This window comes from Maylandia zebra, linkage group LG14 (assembly GCF_041146795.1).
Source record: "Maylandia zebra isolate NMK-2024a linkage group LG14, Mzebra_GT3a, whole genome shotgun sequence".
Taxonomy (NCBI): domain Eukaryota; kingdom Metazoa; phylum Chordata; class Actinopteri; order Cichliformes; family Cichlidae; genus Maylandia; species Maylandia zebra.
Window position 1 is genome coordinate 38,658,354 of NC_135180.1, and position 16,105 is coordinate 38,674,458.

Sequence of the window (16,105 nt, forward strand, 5' to 3'; positions counted from 1 at the left end):
TTTTTAAGTTATTATTAATCCTTTATTTATCAAGATTAAAAATCCAATTTTCAACCTGGCATCATGGCAGCAAAAGTCAAAAACACAGGCACCACACGTTTTCTTTCATCTTGTGATTTTAGTTCTAGTTACATGTTCCAAATAAACTAGTCTGTCTATATCTAAGCAGAGGGTTGGTGTGATGAGAGCATGATAAGGAGAGTAGATGATCTGCTCTACAAAACTTCCAAAGATAGCAGCCAGAAGAAGAAGCAGCGAAAGACACAATTGGCTGCAAAACTGGTTTAAAGTGCTTAAATTTAAGTCAAAAACATGTTCAAAATTCAAACTAAAAAGTAAAAGTGCAAAACACTAGAGTTCAAAGAGCGTGTGAGCCACTTTGTACCTGCAGCTTATTGTCTAAATGCTCCATCACGAGCAGCTTCTGCAGCAATCAAAACTCTTATCGGGATATAACATCAATAAGACTAATAGGGTGACTACAGGAGGCTGTTCTTTAAACAGCGTATAACCAGGTCCGTCTGATGCTCTGACCTACTGCTTCCTCTCACTCTCTAAACTTCAGTGTTCGTGAGGTGACTTTTTACCTTGTTTGGACTGTTTCCTTCTGGTGTGAGTCACTGAGAGCTGTTTACCTACAAACCTCCAGCTGAATCTGGACTCAGATCAGTCTGAACTGAAACAATGCACAGCAATCAGTCATGTAGTGGTGAATGATCCGCTTTCTCTTTGTTCACGATCCTTTCATTGCTTTGTTGTTTTACATGAATTGTGATTAATGGACGACAATCAAGAAGAAGTAGAAAAACACTTTAATTACTTGATGTTCAGCTTTCCTGTTTATACCTCAGGCCTGCAAACTAATAGAATGGACACATTTTACACTTTCCACATTGTCTTCAAGGACCATGTCTTCCCTGACCCTGCGCTGACCCTGCGCTTCATCCAGAGGAAAGTCAGAAGGTTGGGTTGCTAAACACAAACACAAGGTGCTTTCAGACTCCAGGAACTTTTTCATAATTCTTTGAAGTACTGGAGAAAGTACCGTGTCCACCCTGCAGGAACTAGGAACTTGTGTTTTTTCTTTTCAAGCAATGTTTGAGGGTAGGTACTCCACATCACAGGAGGAACCTCGAGGTGAGATGAGGCAAACCTTTGAGTAAAGATAAACTTTGTTGTTTGAGTAATGCACGGCTGTTATGAAACGGCTGTGTGTAGGCAGGAATGGTGGAGACAGTCAGAGACAAAAGGTGAACTTAAACACAGCTTCAATGCTGAACTCAAAAACAGTAACAAAACTGAGACTCCAAATAAACTCTGGCAAACAGACAGAACACAGCACAGAAAACAGTAGATCACAATGCAGACAAACTGAAACACAGGGCTTAAATACACAGAGGAGCAATCAGGGAATGAGTAACAGGAGGGAGACACAGCTGGGGCAAATCAGGCCTAACAAGACAAAGGAAGCAAAACCAGATACATTAACATCAGACATGGACCTTCAAAATAAAACAGGAAGCAACACAGACTGAACTAAAGACACAGACTCACATGCAGGCACTGCAACAGAGGGAACCGAGACGTGAACCATAAGACAGAACACAGACAAAGAAACCAAAGACTAGAAATGATAAATAATATAATAAACTCAAACCTCTGGGTCATCCTAACAACGACAAAGCAACCACAAGTGCACCACTGCTGGGATTAGCAGGGTATTCCAGACTTCCTTTTCCCAGAATAGCCCAGTTCCTCTTGGGCTATTCTGGGACACTCCCCGTCCTGATGATCATGTGGCGAGACGAGGTAGAAGTAAAGTAAATACTCTTTGCAGTTTTAAAAAGACAACGCCACCCTGGGAATTTCACCCAGAGAATGCTGAAAGTAACACTAAATCACCAGAAAGGCACTTAGGTTCGCTATACTCAGTCCAGAGACGAGGTTCAATGATCAACAAATTAACAATTTATTAACAATTATTTAAAACACCATATAAAAGCACAATCATAAATATTCAAGTACAAATATGCTTAAAAAGGTATTCAGAGCTGAGGCTTACCAGTGGAGGGGCAGGGATGCCACACTCAAACTAAAGAAAGAAAACACACCAACACACAGGTGCAACACACTATCACACTAATAAACTAAACAAGGCGGGTGTGTACACTCAAGGGATCCCACCACCAAGGCACCCTAGTCTCCTCCATGTCGGCACTCCGCATCTGAATAAAAGAAACAATGAAAATTTTAATATATTACAACAAACTAATGTGTAGCACCGGGGGATAACCCAACTGCAGGACCACACTGGTGATCTACAGCTAGAAAAAGGGCCTCCCACCAGTGGTGTAACAAAAATCCAAACTACAAATCAAAAGCAATAAAACAACATACAATCTGGATAAAACTCTAAAATCTGGAGCAAACGGAATCGCCGTACTGCTCCAACTTGCCGTCACACGACAACAAGTTAACAGTCAATCAATATGCACGCCAGCTGACTCCGATAACCGGCATGCATATGGCCGTTGTCCACGCCGACGTCCACTGTAAAAGCTGACAGCAGCAGGGAAAGAATTCTCACAACGGGAACAGACGGTAAAAGCACAGCAAGGCAAAACAGCAGCACTTCAGTTCGCGTAGCTTGGTGCAAAACTAAGGCCCACACTTCCTGCGAAACATAATAAATAATTACTATAAAAGAACAATAGAAGGCAGAGAGCGTAACAAAAGTTGATTACGTACCAAGTAAGCCGTGTCATAGAACGTAAGCAAAATAGCTCAGAGGAGCTACGACCAGCCGCGATGGAGGCTTCAGAGGAGTAACCCGCAAATGATCTCTACCACACCAAGAGGAAGTCAGGTGACCAAAAAGGAGATCACAGGCAAGCGACCCAGAGACACTCAAATGGCCACTATTTATACCAGCGCCCCCTAATGGGCCAGGCTGAAAGTGGGTTGGACCGAGGGATAACATTCATCCTGCCACAATCAGATACAGGAACCACTTCACCTCCCTCCAGATGTCGAGCTCCTCACTCTACCTCTTAGCCGGAGCCCAGACATCCTGCAGAGGTCAGTAGCTTAGTAAAGGTCAGACTGCGTGTCTGCAGTCTGATGCTGTCCAGGCCTCCTGAGCATAGTGAGGGTTAGAGTCCTGTGAATATGCAACAGGTGATTCACCAAAATGTGAAAACAATCAGTCAGTATGCAAAACATACACTCGTGCCAACTGCAGCACCCCTGAAACTCTGCAGGGAGACAAAAACTTCTGTACATATGTAGAAATGTGCCATAGTTCATGCAGCAGGATGAAGGCCGTGACACAGAGATCTACTTTCCCCCTCAGCGGTACCTGCCTTCAGAGCTGCAGGTAAATGTCAGACACATTCCAGCCTGACAGCTGAAAGCACGACACTCAGAAAACAGGCTTTGGCTCTGCTGGTGTTTTGGGACTCTCGTCTTTCCTGCATGCCTCACTTCACGGGACTGTGTTCCCTCTGCAGGTAGCCTTATACCTGCACAACCTAACCGCTGTACCTGCCACGTACCACCTCGTGAAAATCTGCCCTTTCACTCCAGAAACATCAAACAGCGGGGAAATCCTTAATCCTGGGATTAGTAACCCGTGATACTGCCTCGTTGGTTCTTCTGCTTCTTAAAGATCGTGGCGGTTACTCACTGGCAGAAATGTCAGTTCAATGAGGAGAGATTATTAGAAGGAATTGAACACGACTTATTGATATACAGAATTCAGTTAAGATGTTTGGCAATCGGAATGCCAGCAGGGAGAGGGATTAGGGCAGGACCCCCTGGTGGTGGAGGCGGAGATGAAGATGGACGCTTGGATGGAGCCTCAGTGACACTGGGGGGAGGTGGTTTAAACAAATCAGAGTCTGAAAGGGAAAATGATGGAGAGCGCTGATTTAAACCACATAAAGTGGAGGCTGATTGGCCTGAAGTAGAGCAGTGATGCTGCAATGAGAGCGTGGGAAAGTGGAAGAGATGTAGATCTTAGATTAAGCACCAAACACCTGGAAAGCAGACAGATGTGAGACTGCAGATCTTCCTTATTCAACTTGCACATGAGCTTGAATAAACCGCCAGAGGTCCTCCAGCATCACTGGCGAAAGATGTCCACAGCACGGCCTGCAGAGACCAGGGCAAAGAAAAGCATGACTTCAGAGATCTGTACACCATCAGCGACCTGACACTGCCGGCGTTCCTGATTTGCATTTGCCCTGCGGGGCCAAAGATCACACACCTCCAACACCGTTTGTTGCCCACAGATTTCTCCAGATTTCTGAATCTTTTGATGCTTTTATGTGCTGCAGATGATCACATATTCAGTCCTCACAATTTTATGTTGAGCAACATTATTCCAGGTTGAACCTCTTGAGAAACTCATCTCCCTGATCTGCTGTTAATTAAACTCGTCAGTTACCAAATGTTCCTCCAGATCTTTATTTTTCCAGCGTTTTGTTGTTTCAATCCCACCTTTTATGAGATGTGTTGTCATCAAATTCAGTGACGCATTTTCTCATTGGATACATTTATGTGCTATTGGGACTAAAATCTAGTTTATGAGACTGGGAAATCACTGCCTTCACTTATTTTTTACATTTATAATTTTACACAGCATCGCAAATATCTGAAATTTTGGACAACACGCGAGTGTCAAATCCAAAATGTATTTTGATATTAAGATGTTCAATTCGACAGAAGTCAGATCGGCGTCTCTTTTTTAGCTCAGCCTCGCAGACCAGAAACCGAGGCTGAGGTCACGCCGTTTACAGGATTTCAGTCAGTTCAGATCAGACGTTCCAAATGTGAAACTGAACGTTCATCAGTTGAATATCAGGTTAAATCACTGCTAATACGTCTAATACAGCGAAGGGCTTTACCAGAAACAGCTCTTACATAACTGGCAGGTGTGTATGAGTACACAGGTGACACGGGGAATGCCTGATGCCAGCCGCTGCACAGGAAGTGAATGGGCGGAGCTCCGTGTGAGTCACAAATCTGATTGTTTTCTTGTGTAAACATAAAGTCAGTTCAGTGCAGCGGCTTCCTGTGCAGAGACGAAAACAGGCGGCGGGGAAATACCGCACTCTCACTCCGGCCTCACTCTGATTGTGATACCACCGTTACCACACACACACACACACACACACACACACACACACACACACACACTACTGTACATGACCCATACACCAACCCTCATGCTGCTGATGTACGATCAGAGTCTCATCCCAAACCTCATCGTCACGGAGAGTACCAGCTTCAGCTGTATCACTGTTCGGTCCCACCAAACGAGCAAACACAGGTTATTGGATCAGACTGCAGGACTGGTTGTACTGGTCAGCTCCCAGTGTGACTGCTGGAGCTGAAAATATTCTCCTTAAAACGTTCATTTCTTTTCCTTGCAGAAAAGTATGCGAGGAATGTAATTATATAACTGTGCCCTTGTTTCTGCAGACAAATGAGAGGATACGCTCAGCGGTCCAGCTTCTACCAGGAGACAGACAGACGGAGAGGAGGAGGAGGAAGATCCCACTGAGCCCACGCCGGCCTGTAATGAGACCCAACATCCTGCCTGTTGCACCGATTCCTTTACAAACTTTAACCTGCACGAGCACATCAGCGGACCTGAAAACAGCTCGCTGAGAACAAGAAGACCATCAGTGCAAAATATTCATGCATTTGTAAAGCAGGAAATCACATTCCTGCTCCCCAGAGGATCCAACATTTAGACTTTAATGACCCCGTAAGACTCCACGAATAGTTTTTATGCTCGGTTTCATTTGTTTGGTGAGGACATGGATGGTTTTAGGCCTCGGGTTTGTGTTTTGACCCTACCATGCTGGTCTTTGGAACTTGCATAGAAACCTTCATATAAAAGATTTACTGGCTAAGTTTGAACATGGAGGTCTGTGGGGACTGACTCGCTGGAGCCTCCAACAGTGTGGCTCCTGCTGCTGTGCGAGGTTACACCTGTTTAATACCTGAGGCTAAAGCACACCTCAGGTGTGTGAGGTAATGAGCAACAGCCGTCTGCAGAGTGTCATTAAATCTGCTTCTATTTTAATATTCACTGGATTTTTACCTCTTTTGGCTTCTCGGCAGCTTCTGTGCACTAACTGGCGGTGGGCAGTCGAGGGAGTTAAACAGGGTCAAAGTTCACTCAACCAGGAAAACTTCATTCATTTCCTGCTGGAATTCTGCCAACACACACACACACGCTGACATGCTTTCAGTTTCATTGTTTGTGACAGTCGGGACAAAAGCCCAGCGAGGCACAGCAGAGCAGAGCCGTGGCTCTGTTGGCCTGTTCCTCTCACATCCATCCACACCTGTCAGTCAGTGCACCTGTCAGTCAGCCGGAGTGGGCGGGGTCAGATGAGCTGTAGTTTGTCTACCTTTGAACCACTGCTCCTGTTATAATCAAAAGTCGAGGTCTCTGATTGGCCCGTCGTACACTCACAAATCCTCGCTGTGATTTTGCTCAAAGAGCCACAGACGTAGTGTTTGATCAGGAGCAGCTAGAGCGTGCAGCCTTTCACAGCACGCATCCTGCACGACAGGAGGGGGAAAAGCCAGCGTCGTGCTGGTGATGCATGCTGACGGTTGATGCAAACGTTAAAAAAATCCTAATCAAATTTCACCTGCTAAGACAAACCTTAGTTACTGTTTCTGAAAGCTCAGGCAGCTTTCATCTCAAACAACCGTTATGTCAGACGGATCATCAATCACACTCTGCAGGTTTTCTAGGTTGGGTCAAATATTTTCCACCGTTGGTTGTGTTGCAACCACATAGACTGTATGTAAAAGATGGATGTAGCCACCTGTTGGCATGAGGATGTTTAAAAGCCTTGCTGCTGGACCGCCGTGTTGGTTTTTTGAAGTGACCGTATTTGACCAGCAGGAACGATGAAACTTCCTGCATCCATGAACTTTACAGGTAACGACATGCACCTGTCAGTCAAAGCAGCCACGCCCCTTAACTAAAATCCAGATAGAGCTGACACGAAGGACTAAACCGTCCACGGGCCAAACAGTTTCTGTATCAGGCGTTAAACATGTAAAACTTTAACATGGGAGTCTACGGGGCCTCTGCTGGACATCAGAGGAACTGCAGTTTTCACACTTACCTAAACTATCACCTCGATTTCATAAGCACAAAGGTTTGTGTGGTTTTGAGTGATTTTCTGCTGGTTTTGCTTTGTTTTTGGGAATTTAGTCTCCTTTTGTGTCTTTGTAGCTTTGTGTGATTGTGTGACTCGTGACAGAGTTTATTGACTTGTTGTTTTAGGCTTTTTCGTGCCTCTTGGTCTTTGTGCATCACTTTTTAGTGTTTTCATGTCTCTTTTTGTTCATTTTGTGTCCCTGAGATATTTAGTCCCACATATTCATTTGTGGCTTTTTAAAACCCTTTTTGTGGTTTTGAATCCACGTTAGTGGTTTTTATGTCATCTTGAGTCATTTCCTGGTGATGTTTCTCTATTAGTGTTGTCCAGTTTTGTGTGGTTTTAGTAACTGTTTGTGATTTTTGAGTCATTTTGTGGAGGTTTTCTGCTTCTTTGTGATTTTGTTAGTCATTGTTTTGTTGCTTTTCCTGTAACTGTGTTGGCAGGTGAAAAAGTGGTGAAATGACACCTACGAGTTCCCTGTGACTGTTGCGGCATGCGGCCTATTGTTTAGTCTGTCATCCAAGTACTCGCCCACGTGTCGCTTGTCACCGCATACCCAACATACCTGTGCTTTCATTTCCCAGCCTGGAAAAAACCAAATCTCAGAGAGCAACAGACGAAGAAAGGGCGAGGATTATGGGAAATGGAGATCGTTGGCTGGCTCGATGCCCCAATGAAACCATTTTTATTTCAATGGCACGCGTCTCAGAAAGCACATCCTGTAAATAACAGAATGAAAATTTGCTAGCTTTTTGTTCTTGTAAGGTAATGCTGGAGTTGGACAGGCTCAGGATGGATGTAAAATATATATTACAGAGTGAGTCGGTACTATAAGTACATGATAAATCTATAAATCTACAACATAAGCATGTAAGAGTGGAAACGATGACACACAGTCATCAGCCAGAAAGCATCTAATGAATATTCATCCTTTCCGACTTTAACGGGACTGTGATGAAGGAGCTGACGCTTTCCCACAAACTTCTATCCTCCCGAGAACCGAGGAAAAAAACTGTATTAGAGGTGAACTGTTGTTGTGGTTTCCTTCCTCTTTGGAGCTAACAGAGGCCCAGGATGTTAGCAGGGCAGCTCAAATAAGTCAACAGATATACCAAAAACAAATGTCCATCACAGAGGACATGGATGAACAGGCTGGGTCTCAGGAGGCTGTGCAACCATGAGTGTTTTTGCACCCAGACGAGTCGCCCCCTGCTGGCCATTTAATTGCATCATTATTCTACAAGTGGAGGAAATGGTCTGAGCTAAATACACAGAGGGAAAAGGACTGGATCTACATGGATCTATGCAGTGATGGTATGCATGTTCTATCAGGCATATGTCTATGTTTTATATGGATTGTTTTAAGTTCTTGCAGTCCCTGTTTAGAAAGTAATGACTGGCTGAGAGTGACGTGAAAACGCTGCACACAGTGCAGTTGTGCCGCAGGTGCAATAAACCCAGCCGTAGAGCTGAGTGGGCACCAGTGCAGGACCGATGTGCTTTCTGAATTTGCTGGGAGCCGAGGAAGGCTTTGACACATCGCTCCGACGATGGAGGAAGCACTGAAGCAGAAGTGTGATTACTGAGTCTGTTGGGCGAGTACGTCACTGGTTACCTTACTGAAGGATAAAGCCTTGGACTGTGTTTCATCCTTAATATGATCACGTCGGGGTTTTATTCCCGAACCTGGCTGCAGTGCTCCTGAGTGACACCGGGCGGTTTTAGTGAGAACGTCTCTGCCAAGACAAGTTTAACCAAACCGACGCATCGGGCATGTGACGGGACAGGATTTATGGTTCGTGCATATCCTGCAGTTCACACATTTTGACAGACAGAAAGCAACAACTGATAAACAGAACTGATAAGTCAATTTAAGTGTTGGCAGGAAAGACTGAAAACTCTCTGATAACCGGCCAAAGAAGACTTAACTGTGTCCAAGTCCAGAGGGAGAAGCTGAATTACTTCTGATAAACCATCAGAGCGCTGCACTGCTGGTAATAGCATCTAAATGCGCCACAAACAAACACACTTAAAGCTGCTTTGGGGCCACTAGGGGCAGCAGGACCCTCTGTGAAGCTCCACGTGTTATCGATTTATCTTTGATAAGCTTTTTACCCACTTGCTCAGATGCACTCCTTCAGGTCTGTCTGCTGTTCTAATATGTTCCGAGGAAAACCCCACACCCTCACACGTCTGATTACTGTACTTTCCCTGCAATCGCTTCAGCTGACAGTTGAAACTCGGCTCTCTTTCATTTTGAACACGACTGATTCAGTCACTTTTCCTGTGAGTGCACCGCCAGGTCTTCTAAGAATATTGCTGCCCGTGTCTCTCTGGTGAGCCTTTCACTTCTCCTTCACGACTTGAACTCGGATGTTAAAAGCTCAACAAACAGGAGAAAAAGATCTGTCTGAAAGTCAGAACTCGCACAGAGGACGAGTTTAAACTCAAAGATCACCTGTGGCAGCAACCGCCCCGCGGCTTCTCCTCAGTAACGTATCAGCACCATCTTCACTCCTCACGTCCTCTAATCATCAAGCTCAAAATCAAGTTAGAGTTTTCAATCAGGGGAGATGCACAGGGTCAGGTGAGGTCAGGTGAGGTCAGGTGAGGTCATGACAGGGCGTCTGCAGTGGCAGCGATTTTTTAAGTTCTGTTTCGACTTTCAGACACTTTTCTTTGACTTTTGTGTCATTTTGGAAGATAAACAGTGAAAAAAAGATTAAATATCTAAAGTTAAAATTCTAAATATTACATGAAATTCAAATCTGATTACAGTTACATTACAGGGTGTCATAAAATGTATGTAATACTTCTCACACAGTGTCAGCGTGCACTCTAAAGACACCTGAATCTGCAGACTCATGACCTGCATGAGCAGAAAGTCCAACCACTGTGAGCGCTCTTGCTGTGCACATATATGTGGAAACTGCTCCATCTAGTGTTCATTAATGGACCGACGTGTTTATTCGGTTTGAAGATCAGAGCAGCCGTTTCCCTCAAAGCTCTGAAGCAGCTGTCACAGTTAGTTTGGATCGGTGTGTAGGGCCGGACCGACTCCTTCCTGCAGACTCAGCCTCACAGTCTTTCTCTCCGTCACACTTTACAGACTTGCTTCTATTTGATTTCATGACACAAAAATGCCTCTCTAAGCACATCTGAGCAGCAGCTGTTACTCGTCACCATTTGTACTCATTGTCTTCAGGGTCCTGGTTAGGACAGAAGTCTTTGTCTGGAGGTGGTTTCCCAGATTATGTTTTTGTGACAGGCCAACAAAAGCCTACGAGATAACTGTTTCTTCTTGCTGTACATATCAGTGCTTTGTGTGCAACCCCACTTCAGGAAATACTTGTAAACGGCTTACTCAAACAGAGTTCAGGGGGGTCTGTGCGGATGTGGAAGGGGAGGTGTGGGTCAAGCCGTCACATATCTTTGAAATAATCCTCAATCGTTCAAACTGAATTTGCTCTTTATCTCCTGCAGCAGTTATCTCTCAGAGCACAGACGTACGGTGGATGTGTTTATGGACCGCCCACTGATCAGAGTGTGGTTCTTGGCGAGCGGTGATTGGCTGGTCTGTATGTCAGCAGTGGGCGCGAGCGTACACCTCGGTCAGAGCGCAGAGATAAATTCATCGGGCTTGAACTGCAGCAACTGAAAGTCTGGGTTTACGCAGCGACACCGGCAGCAGGATGGGCTCCAGCAGCTCCAGCAGGAACAAAATCCCCAACGCCCAGGAGCTCATGCGCCAAACCGGATGTGAGTGTTTCCTGCTTTGAAGCATCTGAAGCAAGTTTGAGGAAAACTAGAGAGGAGAGAACAGACGAGCCTGGGATAAAGTTTACAGCAGTTAAAAGTCTTTAATATCTCAGGTTTTTACAACATGTATGTACAAGCACACATCGACAGGCAGCTGGGAGACATTAAACACAGCTGACCGAGGCAGGTTTCCAGCTGTGATCAGCCTGTAATTACAAGCACAGAATCTTATAGACTCAGATTTTATTCATAACTGAACATAAAAACATAACAAATGTTGAAACTGTGAACATGAACCATGGTGATAAAAATATGAGCTCCTTGTGAACATGATGTAAAAGTAGGACAGGTCCATGTTTGCTCTCTAACACCAGTCTGATGGAGGATTCCAGCTGCTCAGCAGTCCTGGCTCTGCTTCGTCCTCTTGCTGCTTTCATGATGCTCCAGATGTTGTCAGCTGGTCAGAGGTCTGGACTGCAGGCTCCTCTGCTCCTCTGAAGCCGTGAGGCTGTTATAGAAGCAGTCTGCAGTTCATCCGGCTCAAACACAAAGGCCTTCCTGAGAAACATCTGCATGGAGCAGATGTTGCTCTGACAACACTTTACACCTTTCAGCGCCTATGGAGCCTTTCCAGATGTGCCAGCTGACGCCCACGTACCTGAGTCCTGTCGCTGTCCTCGTCCATGCCTTTGTGTACCATCTTCTGAGCAGGATAATGCACCATGTCATAAATTCAAATCATCTCAAACTTGAACATCACGCTGAAGTACCAGCGAGGTGTACCCCTAACAACGAGCTGAACTTCAGGATGTGAACATTTTTCTTCTTTTAACCGTAAATTTAAGAAGACAATCGTTTCAGAGGCTCTAAAGGTGCTGATGGTAAAATCTGCAGCTTCATTAAAAGCTCAGCGGGGTTACGATTCACCTGCCCAGTTTAAGCTCTCTCCAAAGTGCTGAATTCAGACCAATATTTACTGTAATGTTAAATGTGTGAGCATGTGTGCCATACACCTCATACATATATTACACACTTAAATGTCTCTACACAGTCTGTGTGTCGGTGTGTGCGTGTACTCGTATTTCTCCCATCGTGGGGTCTTGATCTCTTTATTGGGAAAACCCCAAAACAGTTATTGTCAATAGGAAATGTGTGTGTGTGGGGGGGGGGACTCAACATCACTTTCAGCTTTCATGTGAGACTGTAACGGCGACGGTGTGAGTTGTTGCTGTTTCCCGTGTGTGAGCTCATCGTCGGCTGTTTGTGTGCGTTTCCGTGGCAACACCCTGAACTGTCCTCGCTGATAAGGACACTGTGGGCAGATAAACACGACTGTGCTCGATGGCTGATTAAGCCCAGATGAAACATTAGTTTTTCGTAATAAGAAATATAATTACATATAATTATTATTTCTTTTACTTTGGGACCATAAGCTATTCGTTTTTGATCTTTTCTTTTTGGTTTCCTTTATTTGAATTTCTTCTCCTTTAATTTTGATGTCACAGGATTTCTGCTCAAACCTGTTCGACCCATTTGAGCGATTACATAATATATTTAATATATGCACACCCTGGATACTGCAAACAAACCTCTGGTGTATTTGAGGTATCGACATACAAGTTACTGTTGAAGACAGTCATACTTCTTCCCTCAGCAAGTATTTGCAAAGACTGACTGAGCTGTTAAAGTTTACTCTGAGTAAAGAACAAATCGTGTCTGTTTCAGTCTCGTCTGCTCATCTCCTCCGTCTGCACGACAGGTTTGAGAGTCTGGACAGAGACAACAGAGGATACCTGAGGTGTGTGGACGCACTGCTCACAATCATCATCCAGCTTAATAACAATAATGTTTTTATAGGGTTTGTTTGTTTCCCCAAAAAACATCCCAGAATGAAATAAGCCTGAAGATGAGTTTATTTAGTTTTATCCGTCTGCGTCAGAAATATGTAACACTGCTGCAGCAGCGCTCCCCCCAATCTCACAGTCACGGGAAAACATGAAGAAACAGTCATTCAAGATACTTCAAACACTTAACTCGAAACAACACAAAACAAAACAACTTTGCAAAGTTCCCAAAGATGTTTCTAGACAACCTGCCGAAACGCTGTGTGACCTGGTCAAAGACCAGACATAAACTTCATCAGGTCACTCTGAGAAACAGGAAGCTGGAGGACTAGACTCTGATCCAAACCAGTTCAACACCTTCATCTTCAGGATCTCTTTCCCTGATGTGTCCAAACATCAGCGGCCACACAAAGTGTCAACAGGATGAATTCAGAGTCACTGTTGTGACTGTGTCAGGTAACTCTTTAATGTCTGCTGGCTCCAAAGCCCGAACGCCAACCCATTTGAGATGAAGACAGAGAGCTATACTTTCATTTCATTTTGGCTTTTTGTTTAGCTTCAGGTTTTTCCAGAGCAGTTTTTTTCCTTTCAGTTTAGATTTCATTGTTTCAAAATGTTTACTTTTAGTTTTTAGTGTTATTAATGTTAGTTTTAGTCTTTTTAAGTAATAATGTAATGAGGGCATACGTGAGAGGCATGATTGAGGAAAATCGGTCCAGAAAATATAAAACTATACAACCTTTGGAAAGCAGCGACTCACAGTCCTGAGGACATTCAGCGTCCGTCAAAGTCTCATCACACAAACAGTGATAACATTTAATCAAAGTCTAAAACTTCTTCTCTATCAGAAGTTTAGTTTCTAAGTTCATGAAATCCTTTCAGGAAGTTTGTTTACGTCTAGTTTAAAATGTTTTTTCACATCTAGTTTTGATCTTTAGTTAAGTTTGAGTTAACTATAATAACCCTGCTTTAATATGACCGCTCTTAAACATCATGCAGGCTGAAAGTGCAACCTTTGCAGAAAAACAAACAGGTCGTGTTTCTTTATAAAAATCTAAAGATTTAAAACAAAGCCTGTGAGACTCTGAGGGACGTCAGTGTCCCAGAGCCTCTGACTGTCTGTCTCCTTCTGTATCGCAGCCCTGACGACTTTGAAGCGCTCGGAGGTTTGGCCATGAACCCCATCGGAGGCAGAATCATAGAAGCCTTTTTCTCCTCGGGGTACGACAGCCTGCTGTTATCACAGGAATCACTTGTTTCTGCACTGACAGAGCAAGGACTGTCACATCAACTCATTTGAGTTGCAGAGGTCTAGACTCAGGGACTGGTCAGGTGACACTGTGAAGGGTAAACAGGAAGTATTTCTCTCCAGACAGGATACCGTGGACTTTTCCTCCTTTGTCCGGATTCTGGCTCATTTCCGTCCAACTGACAGAAACCGAAACAAAGAAGGAACACAGCAAGAGCTCCCCAGCAGCAGGACCAGGAAGCTCAAATGTGAGTCCAGGTCACTTTGTTCTGTCTTTTATTTTATCTTTGCGTACAATAAAGAAAATAATGTAGAAGCTGCTCAGTTGCCTTTCAGCTGTACGATCTGGACCGAGATGGGAAGATTTCCAGAGAGGAGCTTCTTCAGGTCTGTGTCCACTTATTTGAGAGTTTTCATTTCTTCTCCTCATCGCTGACAAGTTCATAGTTCCTTCCCATGCACAGAGACTCTCCTGTGCAGTCTGTCTTTGGTGTGTGGGGCTGTCAGTCAGGTCTTCATTGTTTGCACAAATTACACACCTGCAACCAGGACGCAGGAGCTCATACTCACATTTGGCTAAGATCAGGGGTTTTTGCATGGCTGCAGAATGGAGGGAAGTGAGAGAAGAATTTTTATTTAGCTGAAAGAAAACATTACGGAGCCCCTCCTACAGTATAAAGCTAGCCCACTGGGGTGATTATTATTTTAGAAAAGAAGAAGTAGCAGGTACTTTGGCTGATCCCTTATTTCCGAAGTGTTTCCCACAGCAGATGGAGCTGCTGTGGACTTGCACTAGAGGAAAACAGTTGCTTGGCCCAGCTTGCCCTCAAAGAAATCCTCTGTGGCGTTAAGCTAGTTTTAGTTTTCTAGAATCAGAAAAATAATCGTGTGTCATCTGCATAGAAGGGTCCACCACTCGCATGTTCTTTAGTTCTGCAGAAAAACGGGTCTCGGAGAGGATTTCGATCAGCATCATTGGTACATTATTAATACTTGTGTCCTGCGTCCTTCAGGTTCTGCGGGCGATGCTGGGGCTGCAGGTGACCGAGGAGCAGCTGCAGAGCATAGCTGAGCGAGCCATTCAGGAGGCCGACCTCGACAAAGATGATGCCATCTCCTTTGACGAGTTCAAAAAGGTGAGACTCTTACCTGCTTCATGCTGCATCTGATCAAAAATCTGGGCTCTCACACAAATACAATAATAAATGTATAAAATATACTATGTGTGGTGGTTCAAACACCTCTCAAAGCTCACACATGATTTAGGACCAGCATTTATTTCTGTCTGAGAAACAGAAGAAGAAGAAGAAGAAGAAGAAGAAGAAGAAGAAGGAGGAGGAGGAGGAGGAGGAGGAGGAGGGACTTTCTTCAAATCAAATTTATTTAAAAAATTATTGTTGTGTTCATTTGTTTTTCAGTCACTGGAGAAAATGGACATTGATACCAAGATGAGCGTCAGCTTCCTGAAATAAAGACACAACCTGCTAAGAATTGACATCAGCACAAAGATCCCAGCAGGAAACATCTGCAGGTTGAGATCAGCTCTCAAACCAAACTGGAGATCTGGTGGATAGACTGATGTTACTGCTGTGCACGCTGGGCTGCAGCTGGATTTGTAGTGTTCATCAGCGTTCCCGTGAGCCAGCACGCACACAAGCAGCACAGTGCAGTCACGCACCTGAACACACCTGCGACATGTTAACAGTCTTAAAAAGGGAAATAATAAAGTTTTATTCAAACCTTTTAATGGATCGTTTTATTTAACGTTTAATTAATGTCTGTTCATCAGTGATGTCATGAATCTAAAGGCTGAATTTGTCAGTAGGTTTCTAGCTTTGTGTGCATTAATAAACATCTTTATTCTCTCAGTTTCATTTCACCACACGTGTTTCTTTCTCTGCAACGTCACATTTGGAAACTGCACACAGATCTGTCAGCATGATTAGTTAGATGATAACCTTTCCTCTCTTTAACCCTCTGAATCTGTTCAAAAACACCACCCTTTCAGGATAGGATTCAGAGGGTTAATATCCTAAAAAAGGTAAACTGAAGTTAAC

The 16,105-nt window shown here is 44.2% G+C and overlaps 1 protein-coding gene across 1 annotated transcript; it reads left to right on the forward strand.

The window, feature by feature from the left end:
• The first annotated feature begins 10,746 nt into the window (after positions 1 to 10,746).
• Positions 10,747 to 15,916, forward strand: chp2 (calcineurin-like EF-hand protein 2). The gene is made up of 7 exons (XM_004565026.5): positions 10,747 to 10,955; positions 12,681 to 12,753; positions 13,940 to 14,020; positions 14,172 to 14,296; positions 14,374 to 14,435; positions 15,062 to 15,184; positions 15,467 to 15,916. The coding sequence occupies exons 1-7, from the start codon at positions 10,889 to 10,891 to the stop codon at positions 15,518 to 15,520; spliced, it is 585 nt and encodes a 194-aa protein (XP_004565083.1). The 5' UTR covers positions 10,747 to 10,888; the 3' UTR covers positions 15,521 to 15,916.
• The last annotated feature ends 189 nt before the right edge of the window (positions 15,917 to 16,105 follow it).

Bases quoted from the DNA above. Each gene is read 5' to 3' on its own strand.
- chp2 (XM_004565026.5), top strand. From the start codon at position 10,889: ATGGGCTCCAGCAGCTCCAGCAGGAACAAAATCCCCAACGCCCAGGAG. The intron at 14,297-14,373 runs GTGAGTCCAGGT...GAAGCTGCTCAG, and splicing joins CAGGACCAGGAAGCTCAAAT to TTGCCTTTCAGCTGTACGAT. The intron at 14,436-15,061 runs GTCTGTGTCCAC...TGCGTCCTTCAG, and splicing joins CCAGAGAGGAGCTTCTTCAG to GTTCTGCGGGCGATGCTGGG.